Here is a 25,605-nt window from a genome sequence, read left to right on the forward strand (position 1 = left end):
TAATTAAACATTACAGAAACAAAATCAGTTAATTTAATTCTGTTTCCTAGAATAGTATTTATGTACTTAACTTAACTGCTTTTAGTTTTCCTTTATAAATCATGAAGTCATAACTTGAGAAATAAAGATACCGTATAGATAAGATAGGATATAAATGTTTGATAGAGTAAGTTAATTGGAAGTATTAATCGTTGTTTGCCAATGCTGAGATCTGTGCCACGATGGAACTGCTTACTTGATTGTAATGGCTGTTATTTTCTCTTGGCTTCTACCAAACTAACGGTTAATCTTACAAAAAAATCTTCAAATAAGATATAAATTTTAATCTGTTACCTAAACTTACTCACTGATAATTTTTTATGGCCCCAAAAAGTAGGTATTGTTGTAAATGCTTCTTTTAGCCCACTTTTTTTTAGATAATATATAAATGATCATATACAGTTGTTGTCATATTTTTATTATTATTCCCAGTTGACATTTCAATTTAGCCTTAGATGGTGCACTGAACCTTAGATGGTGCACTGAACCTTAGAGTGGAATCTTCTGCATATAAACACAATTTTACAAGTTCTGAAATTGCTTTTGAGGAGAAAAAGGAATAATAATTGCCCTAATGTATAACCCCTGGGACTCCAAAGCATTGTTATCTTTAAGTGGAATTATATTCGATTATAAATTAATTGTGTTACTCGGGTAGGCTATTTCTACAAATTGTTGCCTATTTTGGGTGTAGGATTTAAACCATTTGTATTTATTCCCCTTAATACTGATTATTTCTAATTTTTACAACAATCTTGAGTGACAAAATCCTATCAAAAGTTTAATGTAAGTCCATAAGTACTACCTTATCTGCTCTGTTAACAGAATCTACCACATATTGAAGGAAGTCTGTGGCAACCGTGACCGCAGACTTGGTTTTTCTAAAGCCATGTCGTATATGTCAATTAAGTTATTTCATTCTAAATAACTGACTTCCTGATTGTACTTGCAAATAGTTTAGATATAACTGGCAGCAAAGCCGATGGTTGATAATTTGCTACATCCATTTGATCACACTTTGCAAAAAAGAGGTTTGATTTTTGTTGAGTGTTTTGTAGAAATATGAATTGGAAGATGTAGTAGTGGATCTGTTAGGAATTCCATTTGCTCTCTTTAGGATTAATATTGCTTTATCATCACAATAATATAAATATTCAGATAGTTAATGATATTAACAACACCCCATTTCTGTTAATTACTTTGCATTGAACATTATCTGTGCATTGTTTTATATGAGTACATCTGAACATTGTTTACGGCGACTGTACAATGCATGACTTAAGATGGAATATCAATTTTGTGTTTTTATGATTGTTTTTTTTCAGTTTTGTAGTAAATTGGAAGATGTCCTGTGTCATTTTCTTTACATTTATTTATTTCTAAAAAATATATTTTTAAGGTTAAAACAAAATTAGTTTTAATGTTTTTTCTTCCTATAATAACTTCAGATTTTTTTAAGTTTGCAGTGAATTGAAAGATGTCTAGTTTTGTTTGATGTATATTTATTTATTAAAGATTTTGTGTGTGTGTGTGTATATATATATATATATATATATATATATATATATATTTATATTTAAAAGGTTTAAAAAATCAGTTTAAAAGTTTTTACTTCCTATAATAACTTCAGAAATCTTAATTCCAATAGAACTTAAAGCAGATTAACATTTATTTGTTTAAAGCTAATTGCACGCCAGTTGAAAATATAGGACTTTATTTATATCCAACACTCTAAGATTTAATAAATTAAAATGAATTTAAACTAAACATAATTCAATTATTTCATCATGCAGTAAATTTCTAATGAAAGATGATTTCTTTTGTCTTATAACGTGTTGTGCTATAATAATTACATTTCTTCAAATCATGCTGTCCGTAGCATAATAAGTATGAGTGTTACGTTTATTTAATAAAGTCTATTAATTGATTTTTTTGTTTTGTGCTTTGTAACAGTTCATATTACTGGTTTTAATTCACCAATAGTAAGGGCCACATAGATAGTACTTTGAGTTATAAGAGGATATTAGTACTGTTGTAGACAATGGAAAATACCAAGGTGTTTATAACACAATATTCTAACTGTAGAGTTGAAGTTAACATTGACTGTTATGAGAAGAGGATTTGAAAAAATTCTATTTGTCAAGGATTTGATCTATAGAGAGTCAAGTTATCAAGATTGAACTATCGTGAGTGATTCAGCACCTGTTTTTGGTTTCAGATGATGGCCTTTCGTGTACGGGTGTTGCACTCTATAGTATTGAGTGTAGTGGGTGCGTCATTCATTGTCTACTCCTCGTACTATGCCAACCCTGTACAGTTGTATCGCATTGAACAGCCACATCAAGGTAAGTCCACATTACCACATGAGCGCGTGCAAGTTTACATGGTGATCAAGAAGCCCTCCTCCACACACATTAACGCAGCCATGGTGGGGAGGGTTAATTCAGTGCAAATATTGAGTTCAACTCTATGTTACCATCCACTTGCAATCTGGAGTTAACGTCCCTCTTAAGAGATGCAAAGAAGTCGGTGACAAAGAAGCTAAAAACAAACTTTTTGTATTGTTTCAAGATCAGAGACTAGACTACAAATAGTAATATAGATGAAGATGTATTCTCATTGTGTCATCAAGTGCATAATTGAGTGTACTACGATATTCTACGCATGATCCCAAAACACGCCAGAACAATCGAGTTTTCTACACATAATGTAGCTATCGTGGAATGGTTGATTCAATGTGAGTGTTGAGTGTCATTTCAACTTTCGCTTAGTGTAGATCTGAAATCTGACTCCAGATTAAAGGAGTCAATCTCTATTAAACCCTTCACAGCTTTTTGACCTGACATTATTTTGTTTTGTTGAATGATTTGCTACTTTTACAGAGATAGGTATATAGAGTTTATATATACAGGGTGTAAATTAAGTCTTGATACGCCTGGATATATTCAAAATGGATTGAGATATCGATGTAAAATCTTGACCATACTGATTAAAATACTTTTTTTTATCTTTTTCGAGGGTAAAAATATTCCCCTCCTTTTTCAAAGGGGGTTACTTTAAATTTTCAAATTACAACCCCTTTGTTGTGACATGCCATTTGAAAGATAAATTCAAAAGAAACACAATGACATAAACCAAACATCTCTACGACGATCCTAGCAAAAGTTATGGGTAAACAACCCTTTACATCTAGGGGTGTAAATTAAGTCCTGATACGCCTGGAATATATTCCAAACGGATTGAGATATCAATGTACAACCTTCATCATACTCAATAAATTGCTTTTTGGATTTTTTCAGGGTAAAAATATTTCACCCCCCTTTTCAAAGGGGTGCAAAGGCTTGTCACAGAAATGCATTTTGCACAATATTGTGTCAGAAAACATAGTATTTCATCAGTAGCACACTTTTATGCAGTTGCTATGAACGTAATGTTACTTAAAAAACCGTGAAGGGGTTAAGAATTTGTTATCACCAAAACGGACATAAGTACTTGATTTTCATCAATTCTGTATTTTTATCTATAAACATTGGCAACATTGAGCAGTTTCTTCTTGTATTTTGTTTTTGTAGGATAGAACGTGTGAATTTTTTAATGTGTCTTATTGAAATGCCGATCTTGAATATCTACAAAATGAATTTCTGTTTAGTCCAAAATTCTTGATTTCTGTGTTTCCTTTTCTAATTACGTATCATAAAGTGAGTTGGCATTGAAAATGTTTTTCAGGGTGCTATTCTCTAAAAGTGTTGGGTACTAAATATTTCCTTTTGTTCTAAAATTACTCTTAGGCGTAAGTTACAATTTTGTTGCAAAAGTTTAAAATTGCAGAGGATGATGGTGGACTATTTGATGAGTTTGAGTTGTGCTGTGGCATAATTATTCATGTAACGTAGACAGCTACACATTAGTAAATAACACCTGAGTATAGCACCTACCTGTATTTTCTAAGAACACACTGAGGCAGTTTGCTAACATCAGTTTAGTCTGTGGAGCCCTTATTATTTATTTATTTTTTATGCAACCGAGTTTTGGTTCTATCTAATATCTCAGATTATTGTAGATATATTTTCCAATAATTGTATGCAACAAATTTTTATGGAAGTTTTCTTACTTGCTACACAAAATCATGGTTATGGTTACTGCACCACTGCAGATCCTATTAGAAAATTGCTAACATGCTAGTAAATGAATTAATTCAAGTCCATGAGTATGCATTGTTGATTGCGGACTACCTTGTCCTAATACTTCATAAACAAAAATATTGCAAACAAATATTTTGAAGAAGTGTGGCTATAACGAGTATGTTAATGTTAAAATATGGACAAATTCAATAGATTGTCTGGCCCACTCCTGTTTTTGCTACAGCAAAATTTTTGCCAGTTTAGTAATTTGTGAATATTTGTAATGTTTTAAATTTTGAACAAACACAATAACAACATTGAACCCAAATCTCAGTTGTTATTCCCTTTTGTTTTAGAACTCAGTTGTTTCCTAATTTCCGTGATTCTTTACAAATAATACATCCAAACTTTAACCTATGCGATTACAAAAGAAGGACACGTAATACGTACTAAAACAGTGTCGAAAAATGTTAATTGTCTAGAAATCAACTGTTTTTAGAAATTGAAATTTTAAAACTATTTTAAATTTCAGTTACATTAAAAACATGTAAAACCTCTTATAAAGGGCGAAAGGGGCAAATTTTTGACCAAATTCAATCTGATCAGATGGGAGTATAAGCATTATGACTCAAATTCAAAAGCTTTATATTCTCATAAAAAAACTTGTATTTAAAAAAAGATAAGTGGCTTTATGTAACAAGTATAATAGTATTGTATGATTAGTAAGGAAAGGTTCACTTTTAAGGTAATCTTTTTTTTTAATTTGACCATTTAACTTTCCTCTGAACAAAAGATAAAAGAGACACAAATTAATAGGACTCTTTGTTTAAAGCTTGTTATTGACGATGTAAAGTTTGACAGGATAACAGGATTTCGGACTTTAGCCATTGTTATATGTTACAAAAGGTATAACACAACGTTTCGAGGATTAGTATCCCACTTTCATCCGTGCTGGTATGATGTGTGATTGTGTTTCTCATACTCGTGACTTAGGCTTGGGACTTGCATTCTCTGCAGTGACAACGCCTGGACTAGACTAAATAGCTTTTGGGTATGTTTGAACCCTTTTCTTTCCCTTTTTTTTCTTGTTTCTGTTCTTTATTTTTTTATGTACTAATACCTTCCCCACTCAACAAAGAGGATAGATTCCAATACTCAAAACGTTGTGTTAATAGGACTATTTGATAAGCAGATGTGAGTAATTGATTGGACCAGTGTATAAGCTGCAGATAAAATCTTCCAAGACGACTGGCTGATTTTGGCATTTGTGTTGAAAACCACTAAATCCTCTTCTACAAATACATATAATATATCCATTACCCATTACTATTGTATATTGTTGTAATCAATATTATATGTAAATTATAACAAAAGAAGTGACTACAATAAAAAAAATTTTTCTTTCTTCTGTGTTTAAAAACTGGATTTAATTAATGTTTCTTGGAACCCCCCAAAAATAAAGCAAAAACCGAAGACTTTGTAAGAAACCAAGTTTCCCAGCAACAATAAAGCAACAGTGATAAATTCATAGTTAAATAACTAAAAAACTATAAAATATTATTGGATATGATTTAAAATGCTATTTTATAATTAATTTAATAGAACTAGTTCAAGTGCTAAATTTTATTAACAAAAAAAATGTATTTTCAGGATTGCAGAAAATGAATTTGAGGGTTGATATGAAACATGTTTTATTTACTACTAGTTTAATCACAATAAAAACTCCCAACTTTCGAAACTTTAAGATGAGATATGAAACTAATTGTCTATTAACAATATTTATGACAGTATGAAGTCATCCGCAACAAAGGGACTCCACAGACTATGAGAGTGGCGATAAATAGCAAAACTTATCAGCTGGTAACAGTCAATATTTGTTTGAATAGAGTCTGCTATATAGTTCAAATCAGAGTAAATTCTTTAGCTTTGCATGAAAGCAAATAATATTTCAAACCCATTGTACGATTAATTTGTAAGCAAATCTATGAATAGTTATTTCTTGGTTTACAGAATAAAATCAGAAAACTGTGTGCCTGATTTCTAAAACTTATTGGTGAAAACTATTAAGTTGTACACTAAAACGCTCAATTAACACATTGGAGTCTGGCTCGCTATTTGCTGTTTTTATAACCCGGTCTGCATAAATTAATTGGTTTTCAGATTCTTTTTTTTAGAAAACTGTTAAATATTATGTATAAGATATTATATTTTCTTGAAAGTTCTATCTTTTCTCTTTAAAATGATATGTAAAACTGTATTCCTATAAAATCTAATTAATTTAAAAAAAAATTTCAAAACTTACATTTTTTTAAGAAAAATAAAAACTCCCGCATGTCTTGTGTTACTTGAAAACTAACTTTTGAATAAATAAAACAAGTAATTTCAATTTTTTTAAAGGCATTTACTATATACATATTTACAAATAATTATTTTAATTGCCAAAAAAATTTCAAATGATAAAAAAATTATTGTTGTCGTAGACAGACTGACGACGCGCCAGGCCACGTCAGTGGATAAACAAAAACCTCAAGTGGGTATGACGTAGTAGCGCCTAGCGGAATTTTTCTGAACTAACCATTAAAGCTGGCTTTCTAATGCAGCAGACGGCACTCGAATATCACTTGAGCAACTCCGTATATCAATCGGCAAAGCTGTGCTCGAGTCATGCTCGAGCGCCGGCCGGGGGTTTAAACAATGGCGCTCGCGTCTGGCTCGAGCGTAGACTCGAATGTGTTAACCACGTCTTGTACAAAGTCACAGGTTATCAGTGATGTCAACTATTTCTATGAAAAAAATAATTAAATTTGTGGAAATTTTATAAGATTTTTGTAATAATTACTCAAATGGCAGCATATGGGGCAATTAAAATAAAAATTAAGTGTAAGCTGATAAAAAATTGCTAATGTGCGAAAATAAAAGCTTAGAATCTCATCTTTCCAAATGTATACAGTTTGTCTTTGTTTGAGATATTATATATATATATATATATATATATATATATATATATATTGTTGGTATTTTGTTTTTGGTACATAAATCAACAAGTTATCTGTTCGCTCTTCTATGGTTAAATACGAGCATTGAAATGCATAATAGAAATTTTCCATAGTAGATATAACATTTTTATTGCAATTATTGGTTAAATAATAGTTAATCATTAAGTTATTATTTGAAATTTCATTAAAAACGCATCTATGTAATAAAAAAATAGTTTATAGTTGTATTTAAAAAAAGTTTCAAAAAATAATAAAATAAACATTTGTAACTTTTTATATTACATTAAACACATATGTATTGTATATGCAATATTTAGTAAAACATAAAAGATGTTTTTTTAGTATAAAATAAACTAGAATAGTTAAATAAATGGACAGTTACATCATTGGAAGTCAGTTACTTCAGCAGGTTTATTCTAGCTCAGTTACTAACGGTACTTAACTTGCCAATGGGTTATTTACTATTGTCCCGTTATACTACTATTGGTGGTCTGGGAAGTCCTAAAACAGACAGGAATTTGATCTCGGGATTTAAACCATTTAGACCTAATTATCAAGTAATTTATCTTATATTAATAAGGCAAAAATATAATCGTCTTACGTTTAAACATTTTTATGTAATTGGCAAGCATCTACTAATCACATTCAATTCAATTATTCAAATATTCTTTATTCATATAGTGTACATAGCGTATAACTTGGTATAGTACGTACAAGAATGGCATCAAGCAATAATTGTATTTAAAAAAAAAATATTAATATAAATCAATAAAACGATGTCATAAATATTAAACTAGTAAGTATAAACTAAAATTTTAAAAATGCAAATGATAGCGAAAAAATGGAAACAATAGCGGGAACAGAACTCACAATATCTACTAAAAATTATTGGATATTAATATTGTTAAAATTCAAAATATTCCTCAAGGCTGTATAGTGGTGGTCTTTCAGTTAAATATTCCTTTAAACTGTTTTAAAATTGATTTTACTTTTTATTTATTTCATATACTGGGGTAATTTGTTGTAAAATTTACCACCTTGTTAAATTTTGTTCAACCTTGTACCACATGTTCAAGCCATTCGTGTAGTCAATAATTCTTGAATTTTAAATGTACCAACATTGCCCTAAACTAGCTGCTGTTGGAGATTACACTATGAAATAGAAATGTTATAGTCAACTATAAATGGGAAGTTCAAGCCAATTATTTAAGTGTTCAAGCCAATTATTTAAGTGTTCAAGCTTTGAATGCCAACTAATTAAACTAATTTGTCATCGTGATGCAATCCATCCCGGAAGTCAAGGTTGAGTGAGCCAAAAAGTTAGTGATGTGTGAGAGCTCCTTGCCATTTACATCAGCCCTGACCATTCTCTCCCTTACCATTCCACTACTGATATCAACATGGAAACTGTATTGGTTACATAATTAACACACATCGTTTTCCCCACTGGTCTACAAATACAAGGCACAGTGTAATATATTATTAGGTTAGTGGAAAAGTCTTTTTACAAATGTACATAATAAAACTTCAGTTTGATTCTTTCCACCAACCAAACTTGACGCTTTTAAGAAAAAAAAAATTGTATAATGAATTTTGTTCTCAGTTGGCATTGAATTTACCAGTCACCTTGAGATTAGTCTCTTGTCTGGATGATTAAATGTCTGAAAAAGTAAGCAGTGGAAACATTTGTTTTTAACAATCACAAAAATACTCCCCATATTATTTGAAAAATTATTAAAACACCATAAACCAAACATAAGTATGTTTCCAAACTTAACACATATTGATTAAATCCAAACACTACAGCAAAGAAACCCTTGCATTACAAAGTTGGTTAATTTTCTAGTTTAGGTAAAAGGATATTTATTTATCAATGCTCTTTTAATTTTGTTGTGATTAAAATAAACTATTATTATATTGATATCTTTAGATTAATTAATAATTAAAAACTACTAGTACATACTAATTTAAATAAATAAAATGGATAGGTTTAAACAAGTAATAATAAGTACACTTTGAATGTAAATTAGTATTTTGTACAAAATAACAAATTAATACAGGAATAAGTGTTTACTTATTATTTGTTAGATTGAACTTGATAAAAATATTAAAACGCGCTTATATGGTTCATGAAAAATTCACCCAGACAATAAAATAGATACAGTAATGTAAATGCTAGTTTAAATACTTGCATTTTAATAATTTTAGGATATTGTACAATTAAGGACAGTAATTCATTTTTCAGTTTTAATGATATCACTATATGACAGTTTAAAGTTTTACTTAGTTCATACATTTCTTAGATTGTAATTGTTTTAATTACTTTTTTATATTGTTGTATGTCCAGGATCTTACTACAGTCTCTCCATGTAGGACTGAAAAGGTGTTAAATATGCTAATGCTACATATGTATTAAGTATTCAAAAAGTAAGAGTCATTATAGATAAATAGCTTGTTACAGTTTGGCATTGATATAGTGTTAAAAACGTTACCCTGCTAACAATTGAGTTATCATTCAACCTCTGCCTTCTGAATCAAATCAAGTTGTACAAATACAAGGTGTTCATTATGTACCTCCGAATAAAAAAATGGGACAGCATCTTAGACTTTATTTACACATTTTTAAAAGTTCCATTCTGAGGGCACCATTTTATTTATGTAGTATGCAAGAGATTTAATAAAGGTCAATATAATTTATTTTATGATAATGTCAAAATTGTTTTAGATTTTTCCATGTTGAGGACTTCTGTAGACGGTGTAATTTATTTTCCACTGAAAATTAAGAGATTTTAAAGATTTTTGGACGTATTCAGGTGAAGATAGTGTTGGAATACCAATGAAGTTTTTAATTTTTGGTACTAATTTAATTCAAACAAATCATTGTAATGATCAGGAGAGAATTTTTAAATTCAGAATTTTGTTGTTATCCTTTATTGTTTTTAATTCCTTAGGCTTGTGATATTCAAACATAGAGTAGCAGATGTTCTTTTCAACATTCACCATTTGTACGTGTGTTTGGTTGATTACAATATCATTAGTGACACAACTTTTAATATTATATTATTAATCGCACTCTTGCGGGCTAAAGTTTGGTGTCTCAGGGACCTACTAAAAATCTGTTATGTCTACCGATAAGTGTTGCAATTGGAGTTTGCCAAATTTACTAAAGTGTAAACCGTGTCTTGTAAATGTTTGCCGGCACAGTGTGTTGTGTTTGGCCTTCGTGTACACTAGGTCACCGTCAGTGTAATGTATGGATATAGAAAATTGGGTTAGACCCATCAAATCCGAAAGGGATGTTTACAATTTTTAAATTAGTCCTTTTCCATATTCTGTTTACTAAACAAATTCAAAATTATTTAAAGCCTCCCAATCCATGACATTAGTTTGTGCAGTATTAATGGCCTCATCTTGATCAGTAAAGCCTGGCATTATCACTTCAAGGTATTTTAGAATGTATTAAAAACTTTTGGAAGGTTGGAAAGATCCTTCTAGGTAGCTGGACATCACTTCATAATCAAGTGTTATCACATGTGGGCCAGGTTTCCCCATGACTCCAGACAGGCTGCTTCTTATAAAGTAGTTTCTACTTACAAGGAAACTGTGTATGTGTATGTGTGCGCGTGCGTCCGTCCGTCCGTCCGTCCGTCCGTCTGTCTGTGTGTCTCAAAAACCTGTCTTCTTAGATATCAACTTTATACTTAATTAATTATGGCGCAATCATCATAAGCAGGGCCCCAATAGTACAATTTGGGTCTACTAACACATGTTAATTAACAGTTGGCATTTTTGTGGCAGTTTCAGCCAATTTGGCTTTTGGCTTGTTGCACAGGAAGTAATTTCTCATTTATTTTGTTTTATTCGTTTAACTTTTGTCAGATTGATGAATGTGTAAAATATAGTAATTAAAAAATACAATGTTTAAATGTGTCGAATATTATTGGTAATTTAGCATTGTGGATAAGACTTGCTTTTAAATCAGTGGTTACAGTTATTTTTAGAGCATATTTAGAGCATTTTTAGGAGCAAATATGAATTGTTGCAAAATTTTTTCATATCTCATATCCCCTTGTGACTAGTCAAAAGTGCCAGGCTAAAATTGGCGATTTTGTCTCTTAGATTAAAATTTATAAGTTTTCATAAAAATTAGACAATGACCTAAAAGTTGCACCAAATTACTCGTATAGATATATACTATCAACAAAAAAATATATAGATGTACTTTTAAGTAATTTAAAATTTTAAAAAATGTTTTGATAGATTACATAAATTATTTTTGGAAATAACTAAAAACGTAAAAATAATTTTACTTTGAGAAGCTATTTTATTATATTATACATTTAGAAAGGAACATCCATACAAAATTTTGTGTTATTTCTCTCATAAATAAATATTGTATGACAAATTTTGTAGAAATACGCATAATTGTACTTCGCAACATTTTATGTGTCACGTGACAGTTAACGAAATAAAAATGCATAGACCTCCAAAATAAAAATGATATTCATATTAATTATCTACAAATATACCTGGGAATAAAAAAACAAAACTTTAATCATTTGACGTCGTATTTACTTAAGAAAACAACGAATATCAAGGAGACAATATATTGCCGCCTGGCCCTGAAAGGGTTGAGCATAGGAAATAAATTGGCAACATCTTAAAAAACATAAACTAACGCAATAGTAATGAGAAACGCCTTTAGACTCTATGAGCTCAGTGGTAGGCACCATGCAAATATTACTGCAAGTTTTACTGAATATTAAAATAGTAACCAAGTGTTTTATTACACACAAATTACAGTTCAAATTAGGAATTAATCAATTGTTCTGCAAATACAGTGTACAAGTGACACCTAAACTGAATGAGCCTTTTATACATCATATCACAGTGAAAACGTAAATTAAACTCGAGGTCTCTTGGTCAGTTTTCAGCTCTTTTGCTGAATTTATATATTTTATTACTATTAAGTCCTGTAAATTAAGTGTGAGTGTCTATTACAGCCATAATATTTACATTAGAGAGCAGAATCTCAAGTACACATGGAACAGTGCCAATAAGACCTCTAGTATTAATGAATTTATAGCAGTGAGTTTTCTCTGAGGAAACAGTGACAAAGTATGTAAGTTAAACAACAAAGGGCACGGTGTTTGGCATGCTGCTGGGGGTGGGTTGGATGTAGGGCGACATTCCACCCAAGGCGAGGTTGGAATGCGGAGTAGGGCCAGAGAGAGCCCCTTCCTCCTAACATCCCAACATCCCACCCTCTTCCTCTGCCTAGTAATTTGATTTGTTACTCCAGTTCCAGTTTACTCCTCGGACTTTGGCTTTTGTGTCAACCGGGAATTGTCGATACATTGTAATATCAATTTAGAAAACATCTGGGCCTATTTTCGTTTGGGTGATGCTGTTGATAGCAAAACAAATAAAGTTTAACTTATTTCAAAGCAAAAAAGTATAAGAACAGTTAATTTATTCTTTAACGTCTTTTAAAGATTATACATTTTTATAGCAGGTTTTATAAAAACCTTGGAAATATTTGCAAACTCAATCTCCCACCAATTTTTTTTAAAGCATCCAAACAAAGATCAGACATTACAAAAACCTAAACACTCTATCATCCATAAAAATTTAATAAAAACTTAATTGTCAGAACAAATTGTTTTCTTTTTTTTATAAATATTAAATTGAAAGAAATGCAACAATGTAGTTGATTGTTTGAAATGTGATAATTTTAAAGATTAAGTAACTTGAAACTTCCTGTAACTTGTCTATACTTATTTCTAAGCTTTTTGTCTTGTTATAAAAAAGGAATCAAAAAGTCATTCAACCAATAAAAATATTGATTGTTACTTTTTAATAGCACCATACTCCAAATGACATATTTCCAAATTATCCTAGACTAGCTCAGACTTTATATCTGGTGTATCTTTTAAAAATATTTATACACAAGATTATTTTAAGTCTTGAAGTAATTAACTTTCATTATATTAAATAGAACCTAAAACAGTTTAACCTTTATAATATCACAATACCTTCTAATTTAAGGCACATAAATTAAAAAAAAAAAATGTTAATTCAAAATTTTACATTCATAAATTTTTAACCCAATCAATTATTTACTGAACTAACAAGCAAACAAATAAAATTCACAAAATCTTTGTCTTTGTATTGTCCAATATATAAACATTTTATGGCAGAAAGATGTTTATTTACTAATATATAATTTTTATGCACATAGAAACTGAAGTTTGTGTGTTTTATACGTTTTTCATTCTTTTATAGTAATTTACAAGAAAGTTTTTAGTGATCGATTAGTATCACTTCAAAATTTTCTCTAGTACTTTTTTGTATGTTGTAAACCTCACATTCATTTGAAATGTAATAAATGTACTAATTCCAATAATATTTCTTTTAAAAGCGACAACTACGGTTTACAGTCAATTTGTAGGTTTGTTCAATGAACTTTACTAGAGTCATAGAAGACAAAGTCAGTCAAAGGGAAGGTAATGCGAAAACAGTTTGGAGGCATCTAGAATGTTAGGATTAGATTAGGCATTTTCATGATGGTTACGTCAATAATGATCCAACAAGAGCCAATGCCACCAATGGAGTGATGTAATGTTGCCCAAGTCCAGGTAGTGGTGACCTTGAGTCATCGAGGCCTTCTCACTTACCTCATCCTCAACCCTACCGTGATGATTCATTGCTTGGCTGCCTCTGGTTAGTTTTGGTAATTGTAGACCTCTGCTGTTGCTCTTCCTGGAAATCAGCACAGCACTGCCATATTGCCTAGCCGGTGCTGTTGCTACTGTAATAGGTTGGAGTAACGGCATCCTGAGTAAAGCAAACACTGTCTCAGGCTTGTGTGCAACAGTGTCAACAATGAAATTGGCTTCTATTCAAAGTGGAGTGCTCGTAACAATGACTATCACAAACAAACTCCCAAACCAATTAACGTTTGAAAAATTATGGAGAAATACATTTTTTGGCAAAGACCTCTAGAAAAAATAAAAACCATAAGACGCTTAACTATATAATAATGTTTTACAATGTTGTTTTTTTACAAACACGTTTATTTTATCGCATTTTCCTGTTTGAATAAAATTATACAATTCTAATAATTTATTGGTTTAACGATTAGACAAAATCTTCATAATTTTTCATATGTAATACACAGCAAAATAACACCAAAAAGTAAACAGTTTTGAAAAATACTGTTTCAAACTGTGAATTAAGATTATGTACTTAATTGTTTTAGGAGTTTATATTTTGTAGACTTAAATATCGTTGCAATATAAATGATCTAATTATCTGTTATTATAGAATGGAAAAGGCAATCATTTTAATAAATAATGTGGTGCTACATCATTAATTTTTTTGTGTTCAATACAAACATTTTACTGTTCTGAACTTTCAATTTTAGTAATCATGAAACCCAGAATAAATATTTATTTTTTAAATCTTGACTTTGTTTAATCTTATTTTCATAACTCTTTGGATTTTGTTTTATTTCTTCAGTATGTGTTGCGGACATTAAGAACCTTGATTGACAGCTGATTTCAAATCTGAAATATTTAAATTTTGAAATATGTTAGCATATTTTTACAAGAAGAGGCAGGAAAACTGTCTGTTAATATAATTGTTGTCTTTTAAATATACTGAGTAAAAGAATAGTTAAATGAACAGTAGGTGAATAAACTGACATATATATTCACCTGACATCTTAGAATAAAGGGATCAATTGATGAACTCAGCTTTTAATATCAGTTACTTAGACTTTATTATGATAAACACAGTTTATAAGGCAAATAAATACAATATATTACAAAATTACAAAACCATAACAATATTATTATATTGTTAATGAGTTTCCATTAAATGAAGAAAACAAGTTTTTCCAATAAAGAAAATATACAGGTGTTCAGAGCATACTTCTGTCTGAAGACAACTAAGATGGGTTTTATGTCTCTGAATTTACAGTAAAAGTTAGATAGTAACTTTGTCTTTTATATCTCTGTATTATAGTACTGACTAAGCTTAATATTTGCTAAAACTGTTAAAATTGTATTTTTTCTAAATCCTTTAATTATCTTATCTGGATATTTTCTTACTCTGTGCTCATTAGCGATTCCATAAACAATTAAAATAATAAGTTTTATTACTGTCAAACTTTCTTTTTTTTTCAAGACTATAAATGTAAACAAATTTCAAATAATAGTAAACTAATTTATGATTTATTTATATTTATATGATTATATTTAATGATTTTGCTGTCATAAAACAATGTTTATATAGAACAGTTGATTACATTTAACAGTCTCTTTCAGTTTATATTTGTTTGTTGTAATGTATTTCTTATGGGATTTTCACAACTTTAGAAACCAGTGAGGCATATGTTAATCCTTAGACTTTATTATGATAAACACAGTTTATAAGGCAAATAAATACAATATATTACAAAATTACAAAACCATAACAATATTATTATATTGTTAATGAGTTTCCATTAAATGAAGAAAACAAGTTTTTCCAATAAAGAAAATATACAGGTGTTCAGAGCATACTTCTGTCTGAAGACAACTAAGATGGGTTTTATGTCTGAATTTACAGTAAAAGTTAGATAGTAACTTTGTCTTTTATATCTCTGTATTATAGTACTGACTAAGCTTAATATTTGCTAAAACTGTTAAAATTGTATTTTTTCTAAATCCTTTAATTATCTTATCTGGATATTTTCTTACTCTGTGCTCATTAGCGATTCCATAAACAATTAAAATAATAAGTTTTATTACTGTCAAACTTTCTTTTTTTTTCAAGACTATAAATGTAAACAAATTTCAAATAATAGTAAACTAATTTATGATTTATTTATATTTATATGATTATATTTAATGATTTTGCTGTCATAAAACAATGTTTATATAGAACAGTTGATTACATTTAACAGTCTCTTTCAGTTTATATTTGTTTGTTGTAATGTATTTCTTATGGGATTTTCACAACTTTAGAAACCAGTGAGGCATATGTTAATCAGGGACCATAAGAATGCACATGTAAAATTTCAGTACAATCTGTCCAGTAGTTGTGTGTGAGTAACACACATAAGAACACACAGACAGACATCATTTGATTTTTACATACTGTAATAGTATAGATTTATGTGCTTTATTAACAAGTGTTTATTAAAAAATAAAGTTTAAGTAACTGATATTACAAAGTTGAATTGGTCATTGACCCCTTTATTTCTAAGATACATCAGAAATGCCGTAGTCATATCGTTTTTTAACTCCATTTTCATGAAATAAAATGCAGAATTAAAAAATTTCAGGAATATTAACCTAAAATACAGAATTGAAAAATTAGCAGTTTGCAGACTAAAACGTAGTGTGTGCGTCATTGAAAAAAAAATTACATCAGGTAGGCTAAGTTGCCCTTGTGATTGTGTGTGCGCATCCGGGCACGAGGGTTGCCTAAACCTCTGGGGCTCTTGAGTCTCCAGACAAACTATAGATTGAAATGTTTTTCTTCTAAATCAATTGTGAATAATTCTTGTGAACTTTTCCTACAATTTTATTACACAATATTTCAATAACTGAGGATAGATACCCTTGTAATATACTTTTATGGTGGTTGGAGCAAACGGGTTTCATACCAAATGTATTCAGTTATGTAAGACCATTTTTTATGAACGATGAGATCAATTCTTATAGGAGTTATAGGATTTTTACCTATTAAATATGTTGTGGATTTTTAAATGAGAATTTTATCTTTTGGTTATAGTTTAAGAGAATTTGGGTTACATACTGCAATTTTTAAAAACCTTTGATAAACTTGTAAAAAGGCATATCTTTCTCATACATTCTTAGCTTGACTTTTACATGTGTCTGTAAAGAGTAGTTTCAGTAAGAATTGTTAATCTGTCGAGCACTACGCAGCTGTTTAATATTGGGAAATTAGAACATATATTCACCATTAAATCACGCTCACCTTGACATTTATGATAAAGATTATCTTGCTATAGAAAAACTTCAACTGTCACCTCATAGCATTCTCTCCACTTTACTTTAGGCTAAACGTTTTAATTCACTCCCAAATTACATAAAAAACTGTCAAATATTCAATTTCCTTATGAACAACCTTCACTATTCCTTGGCTACCTTCAACATTCGGTAAGCCCAGGATGAAAATTGTTTGCAACAAAGTAATTATTGTTCTAAAGAAAGCTTCATTAAGGTTTTTTTTAATATATTTTAGGTTACTTTTCCTGAAAGTATGTAAAAATACTCAATCGTACGGTTAAAAAAATGATGCCCCTAAAACTAATCAGACATATATTTGATTTGAAAATATTGAGTATTGAAAAAAAGTTCAATTGGTTTTAAAGATTTTCTTGATGTTTTGGTAGGCACTGGTACTGTTCAAAAAGTTTGAAAAGTTAAAGTCACTTTTGATATTTGTAGTGGTGGGGCATAAGCTAGGAGCATAAATGGTATATGCTCTTGTCAGCTCTCCTCAAATTTTAATTATGGAAAGCTCATATAAAAATAATGTAATTATTATTTATTTACCTTGACACGGTACACCACATAATTGTCTTAACAATCTTTCACCACATCTTATTAGACAGTGTTTTAGACTATTTCTTAAAAATTGAATGGTGTCGGGTACATGCATTTAATGATAATATCAAAGCAAAAGGTCATGCTCTGACCTTTGTATAGAAGTTCTTGGTATTGAGTCCGTTCAAGGCCAGATCCAGTTTTGTGCTGTGATAAATTGTCTCGGATACATTGTATAGTTTTATACCATCAATCATATGGGTTCCATAAAAAGGTATTCATAAGAGATAGATTTTGACATTTGTGTTGTTCCTTTAAATTACTGGTAGGTATGATATAAGAATGAATCTTACCGTTTTACTGTGACACATAAACAACATGTTTAATCTGTAAGTGCTCCAAATTTTCTGGCCCGGCATTGTTTTGTGAATCTTAATTGTGGTTTTGTGGTACGTTTTATTTTCCAAAATTTGTAAGTGGTGAGAAAAAAAATATACATATTGGTTGTCTGTGCCGTGTCTTACATGTCATAAGAATACTAACATCTAAAAATGTATTACAATAACGGAATGCAGGAAACCCTCAGGATTCATCATATACGAGTATATAGTACCCAAATAAATATGTGTGGTACTACATAAATTTCATTCAGAATCTGTCAATTGAAATTACACTCATATTGGCATTTCATAAAAAATGTCTTCCTATCCAAAACTGGTCATGATTACCTTAGATCAAAACCACCCTCCTATTTGAAAGTTTATTTAGGTTTTTCTATGCAAGGGAGGGGGAGTACCTTTGAACACTTTTTTTATTATTAAACATTTGTTATGTTAAGTAACGCCCGAAGGGAAAATGAACATATACACACTTCTGCATAAAAAACATAAATAAATAGTAATAAATTCAATGTATCTTGACTTGAGAAATTTGTAGTCCTGTACATGTTGTTTAAATGCACCCCAGCAAGGTGCACATTACCAGATTAAAAACAGTGTTAGTGAATCGTTAGTGTCAAGTGGCGTATTGATGTATGTGAATAAATAAACTTATGTTTCATTGAAGGAGGAGCTCTTCTTATTGGAAAACTATTTTCTATTATTTTTATAAAAGAAACATAATTGTTCAATAATTTTATTTTTTTCACACAAGGCCTTTTGACATCAAAGATGCCATCTTTGATTCACACCTGACGATTGCATCTTTGATGTCAAAAGGCCTCGTGTGAAAAATTAAAATTATTAGATAATTGTGAATTTTTTTTATAAAAATAATAGAAAATCGTGCTTACATTACTTAGACCTGATTTTCTCTTGAACTTGGTGTTGGTTAAAATGGGCTCTTTTCAAATTAGATTTATTGGCATATGAAAGAGGATTTATTGTCATATTTATTTACAGATCGTCGTCATGTTTGTTTCACTCATATGAATCCCCAAGTTCTTCCAGTTTTGAAAAGCCCTTGTGTGGGAAGTCAACCAGTCTTAAACACCAAGTAATTTTGTAAAATATACAATACTTTTCTTCAAGAATTGGGTTCATTTTGACCTCTTTACCATGGATTAGGTTAAATAAATTAAAATATTTTTTGCAATAATCCACATGTATAGGTTCTTGTAGAAGGTAACTGGAGTAAAGATTCCTAAGTAAGGGGTAAGCTTTCCAGATAGCACAGATATAGTTAATATCTTCCAGAGTCTTAGATTTTCTGTGCTTCATCAAGGGATTAAAGTGGATGATCAGCTGTGCTACAGCCTCTAGTACTACTGAAGCCAGTGTACTCTGTTATATTTTTGGCTCCAGCCTGGTACTTACTCCTTTCTGAAACCTCATGTGAAGATATCTTGGTTGGCGACAAGATTAGCTTTGTAAAAGCCTTTGCAAAGTCCTTATTAGGAATGTACTAATTTTTATTAATGTCACAATATGTCTTTTTTGGAAATTTGGGAGTATACAAAGAACTTTCTTTCTAGTAGGCATTGGTTTCAGCTGACTGTGTACTGAAGCAAAATCAGGACGATGCCAGAGGAATAAGTAGAATGTGTAGGCATCAAAGACCAACAAAAGTCATTTTCAGTCCAGGTTGTGTAATTTTCACAATAGACAAACGTTCCCTCTGGCTGTGATGGCTGTTAAAATCTCCCAAGTTTGTGGACATTATGTTGAAAGCTGAATGTTCAGACCACTTTAAGTTAGTGACTTTAAACATTTATTATCATAGTTTACAACATCTTAACTTCTTATTAGTGTTTTTGAAAGTAAGTAAAATCAAATTTTACAAATTGAATTCTTTTTAGTTAGAAAAACTAGATGTGTTAATATGATCTGTATTAGTTGTAGTTCTAACTAGATCGATGGAGTTGAACTGTACGTTCACTTAAATGTTGAATGTTAATAACAGTTTTATGAGTGATCTGGGGTATTGTTCAAGTTTAACAATGGGTCATAAAAATGTCTAAGCCATGCATTAACTGGCGTTGAAGTATAGACTGTATACAACACAAATCAATTCAATTCTTCTAGTGCACTCCAAGAAGTATAATATGAAACATTTTAGGCATTGGAAATAGCAACACATAATTTTTTTAACGTTTCAAGTGCTTAAGATGCTCTAAAAAAGAGTAATGGTGTAATCTTGTATTAATCATAGCATAATTCACCTCATTTTTGCCAATAAATACATATTACTTTAAATTTTAGAAATAATCGCTGACAATATTTTATTTATTGTTTTATCATTTATACATTTTATGAATTAAAACACTAATTCAAAGATGATGAGTCAAAAGACCACTTTATTTGACAGCCTTCTTAAAAACATTTACAGAATTGATATCGTTTATAACAATAGTCTATTGTAGCACACTCCTTACAAGTTTATAATATTTCGGAGTACTATATCTGTATAATGTTTGGTAATTTCTTTCAGAAAACAATCACTCAACTGTTCTTAAAAAACAACACAATGTTGGAATTAGTTTTGGTCCTTGCAAAACATAATAGATAAAAATCAAAATGTTAATTTTGGTTAATACACATATAGTTATCCAAATATCAGTGGGCAACAAACCTACCACAAGATCTCCAAAACCATGAAGGCTTGAAACTTTTTTTTTTTTTTTTTTTTTTTTTTTTTTTTTTTTTTTTTTTTTTTTTTTTTTTTTTTTTTTTTTATAAATTGTCAATTGCCTAGAATTATTAAATTTTTTTTATTCATGTTAATTTGAAAACACCTCAAGAATGTCACAGCAATGTTGGTCACATTTATAAGCCCTAGAACAGTTTTTATTGACATTAAAGTTTCAGTTAAATATTTATGTTATTATTCAGACACAATAAATTTTGATCTGAGAAAATTTTAAATGGCTTTGAAATTTTAATTACTTTTGTTTTATTTAAATCTACCAAAGGGATCTATGGGTTTTAAAGGTGCCCATGTGACAAATATTAAATTATTATAAGTTCAATTTGATCGCAGCAGTCCTCTTTTACATTCTTAATTATTTGCTAATTAACTCACCAGCAGTTCATTAATTGTTACCTGAGTTTAATGTACCGTAGTTGTTATTATTACTTTCCATTAACCGTTGACTATTCCGCACTAGATTGAAATTCCATTTTAATCTCCTCCGGCCCAAACAGCAAACTTAGTTACGATTCAGAAGTATAAGCCTAGTTATATTTGTAATTTTTCCTGTTCCACTTTCTGTCATCGAGTTTGTTCATTAAGGAATTTTGGAATTTCTTTAGATATTAGATATTACTACATGGCTGCTATGCTCAGGGAAACCGGGTATTCTCAGGGAATTTTGTTACCTCTGGAAAATTCCTAAAATTTTAAAAATACCTCTAGGATTTCTTAGATTTTGTTGTCACTGAATTTATTTTCCTCCTTTTTTTGAAAATTCGGATTCGAAAATCGATCGATGCGACTCAACAACCACATCTGCACAGATTTGCCACGTAATTAATTATCAGCTGATCGGTAGTATACAAATTAGCGAACGCTAAAATGTGTTTTTTCCTATTTTGAGTTTTAAAACCCCTTAAATTAATAAAATACCATATGTTTGTAAATAATATTTTGCTTGCAGTTAATATTTTCTATATGTATGCTTGTGCATTGATGCGAGTCTGCTGCATCTATTCGCAGATGACTGCTGATGAGCAATACGCAGATTACCGATCTCTAACACGTGTTTTGTTGCAAGGGCGGATTCAGTTTTGATTTTCTTAGGGAGCCACCTTAGTTTACCATTATCATTGTTGTAAAAGGTAATTTTGCATTTAATACCATGAAAATAAAATGTTTAGAAAGAAATTTACTCACACTGTACTAGAAGTTCAGTTCATTAAGTTGTTAATTTGTATGGTTACAGTACAAAAGTACTACAATTTTTTTCTCACAATAACGCCTTTTTAAAAAATATTAGAGGCCCCCATGGCTCTCTCCTGGATCTACCCATTATTTTGTGTTTGAAAAACCGTAAATAGATAATTTAATTAACGAATTATCATATTTTCGTAAATAATATTTTGCTTGTTGTTGTGTATTTATGTAGTACATGCCTCACCGCGAGTCTCCTATGTATTTTGGGACAGAGCTGTTAAGAAAAGAGTTGCTAATAGAATTAATCAATTATCGGTCAAAAAGCTCAAACGTTATGTGAAAAAACAAATTTAAAAAGCAAAGCGCTAGATGAGGAAATTAATTCTTTAGCTAAATAATTAGCTATTTTGTACTAGTGGCTTTGTTTTTTTGTCTAACTTACAAACATTGATTTATATTAATTGTCAAGGTTTGGTATTTAGTAAATACCACTTAAATTGTTAAATTGTTTTATGTTTTCATGATTCCTTCGGTTAGTTGATATAGGCTAAGCTGCATGTAACAGACGGTATGATGGAATTGATTCACTTTCCATTAATTCGCAATGTATAATGAGTACTACAATTGTCAGTGGAACAACAGTGGAACAGTGGTGACCTGAATTCCACCATGGTCCATGCCATTTGACCCAACAAAAGGTGTTGAAATCCGTGCTGTAAGATTTTCTCCAAGGGTGGCATTTTGGTGTCCTTTGCAGCAATATTTGAATAACAGTATGCAACGTATTAGTTCTAAAAATATAGCTTTGATTATTGTTTTTTTTTATCCTTGGTTTATTTAATAACAAGACCAAATGTTAATAAGTGCTGCAATCTTGTACATAAACCAAACCATCAATAATAAAAAAAATAGTAAAATATTTCAACGAGTTACTGAAGTAGTTAACCCATTATAAAATGTTTGTTTTTGTTGCAAAAGTCCAACAAGCTCCAGTTCACCTTCCGTTAAGTGCTGCATCTAAAGTCTGATGCTATCAGAGACTAGACACCTGGAATCTGTCTGAAGAGATCCAAGAAATTTGGCGACGAAGAAGTGTTTTTGGATCCCTTCAGACTGACATGACTCCAGATCCCAAGAGTCAAGTCCGTGATAGTGACTTAGGATGCTGCACTAAGGAGAAGATGAACTACAGTTGATCTAAAGATTGATCATTTGCATTGAATCAATCTTTCCCACCATAGCTATGTTTATTTTTGTTGTTAAAAATGATTGTGTAAAAAAGTTAATAAAATAGAATAGAATAGAAAACTCTCTTTATTGCAGGAATGTACAAAACTAAATTTCAAATGAAATGAAACAAATAACGCATGATTAAAACAGTTCATAAATAAACAATAATTACTTACAACTAACAATAATTACTACTAAAATATATACTATAGATATGTAAATTCCCGCAAAAGGTAGCCCTTACAGGCATGAAGCCCAATTATAAGGGAACCCTATGCTAAGGTTTACATCCCCGGTAAAACGAAAATTAAATAAAATCCTTATATTAAGTTGAAAAAACAATAACTTTCATAATAAATTTAATATTTATGTAAAGAGTCTGCCAAACTAAAAATAATAGCCTAATGGTAAAATTTACACAAACTTATTACTTTTATCATAAAAAAATTATATACATATATTATAATATAGTACTTAATTTTATAATAACAATTTATATAAATATACCATTATATTGTATTTTAAATATACTAGAGCTAAAAAAATAATACTACATTTATAAGGTTTGCGAAATAATATTAAAACATTTTCTCTTAAAATCCATAGTTTTTAAAGATATATCTAAACAATTGGCAACATTGTTTAGCACATTAAATGCCGTCAACATTGGTGAAGTGGCATGCCCCACCCTTCTAGCATACTCCACGTAGAGTAACCTACTTGCTCGGCCTCCTCGTCTCGGCACATGCCACGGCACACAGCCAGCAGCTCGGGGTCATCCACGAGCTAATGAACTATTTATGGATTCATGTTATATTATCAAGGGATTTTGTTGAAAATCAATATTTTGAAAAGTTGGGTTTTGGGTAAAAATGAAGTGCTGAAATTTCTAATGACCTAAGTGTTATTTTATTGGGCTTAAGCTTTAATTCTTTGTTTGGATTTTTAATTTGTCTTGAAATAGACAATAGACAATGTTCTTTATTCACATATTCATTGAGAATAGTGTTAGCATCATAATTACTACACAAGTACATGTTGAGAAACAAAGTTATATGTCAAAAGCTTGTTGAGTGAACTCTTCTATGGGCTAGAAGGGATGATCTATGAGTCATCTGTGTAAAGGGGGTCTGAGATCCATCACTTCCTTGTTCCTCAGTTCCAGTGGAAGGAGGTTGTGGAACTTCCTTCCCAAATAGCTGCTACTATAATAATAACAAGATGATGACATCCATTAGTGGGTAAATCTGTTTGTTTTTTAGCCATGTCAGGTTCTGGTCAGATAAAATATTCCTGTAAAATGTTAACCTGTCCAATGATTTCGTCTTTTTGTAATGCATTTAAAGTCAAATAACATACACACATTAATGCCACCTGCAGTATGGAAGCCGCTACAGTTGACCTTTTTATTTCTTAATTTATAATTGATGTACTCAACTGAACACCAAGCATGGCTTTAGCTTATAGATTATGTAATAGTCTTTCAAAGTTACAACTTTCTGAATTTATTTTGCAGCTAAACTAAGGTAGTTGTGTATTCATGATAATGGCCCGTATTATTGACTAAGATACTTGGTTCTCAATAAAAAAATAATGCATAACATAAAGGAAATATGATAATATGGTTTATCTATATAACTGTTGTCAAATCTCCTACACAACTTTCGTAGTCAAGAAATGTAGGATAGATTCCCAAAGTCACACATATCCATGTGTAAGGATATATGTGAATCATGTTAGTAAAGATAATCAATTCTATTGTTTCAAGTTGTTATATTTATTTATTTTAACAAACAGTAATGCCGCTATCACAACAAATGATTAAATAAATTTATCAAAGGTGAATTTTAAACAATAACTTGAAGTTACTGCATTAATAAACAATTTCTTAAAGGTTATATCACCACATTTTATTGCAGTGGTATGCTGCAACCTTTACATGCCTCCACTGAAAACGTACTGGCTATGTTATATAGGGAGGTCGACATTTTGAAATATTTTCACAAATTGTCTTCAATATAGTATTCCACATGAAAAAAAATTTTATTCTTTGGAAACCAACTTCTTGTATATCGCAAGTTACGCAGTGGTTCGGTTACATTTATTTCAAAATATACTCTCATGAAAAGTTTGTTAAAACCCATTGAGAATTCATAATAAAAATAAGGAAATATCTTGGTTTTGTAAATATTATTTGACTTGGAAGTTTGTGTATTCTAACTTCATGTATCTCAGTACATGTATTGCACCTATGATATGACGACAGCTGATCAGAAGGAAACAAACAGACAATCTCTTAAAAACAACAATTCATCTCTACCTATTTAA

General features: G+C 30.2%; 1 protein-coding gene across 1 annotated transcript in view; it reads left to right on the top strand.

The window, feature by feature from the left end:
* LOC124368869 (beta-1,3-galactosyltransferase 5-like) overlaps window positions 1-25,605 on the top strand; it is a 39,019-nt gene that overhangs the window by 8,243 nt on the left and 5,171 nt on the right. The window contains exon 2 of the mRNA XM_046826332.1: window positions 2,258-2,384. Coding sequence (XP_046682288.1) covers window positions 2,258-2,384 — 127 coding nt within the window. The remainder of the gene's footprint in view (window positions 1-2,257; window positions 2,385-25,605) is intronic.

Source organism: Homalodisca vitripennis, chromosome X, assembly GCF_021130785.1.
Source record: "Homalodisca vitripennis isolate AUS2020 chromosome X, UT_GWSS_2.1, whole genome shotgun sequence".
In the NCBI taxonomy this organism is placed as follows: Eukaryota; Metazoa; Arthropoda; class Insecta; order Hemiptera; family Cicadellidae; genus Homalodisca; species Homalodisca vitripennis.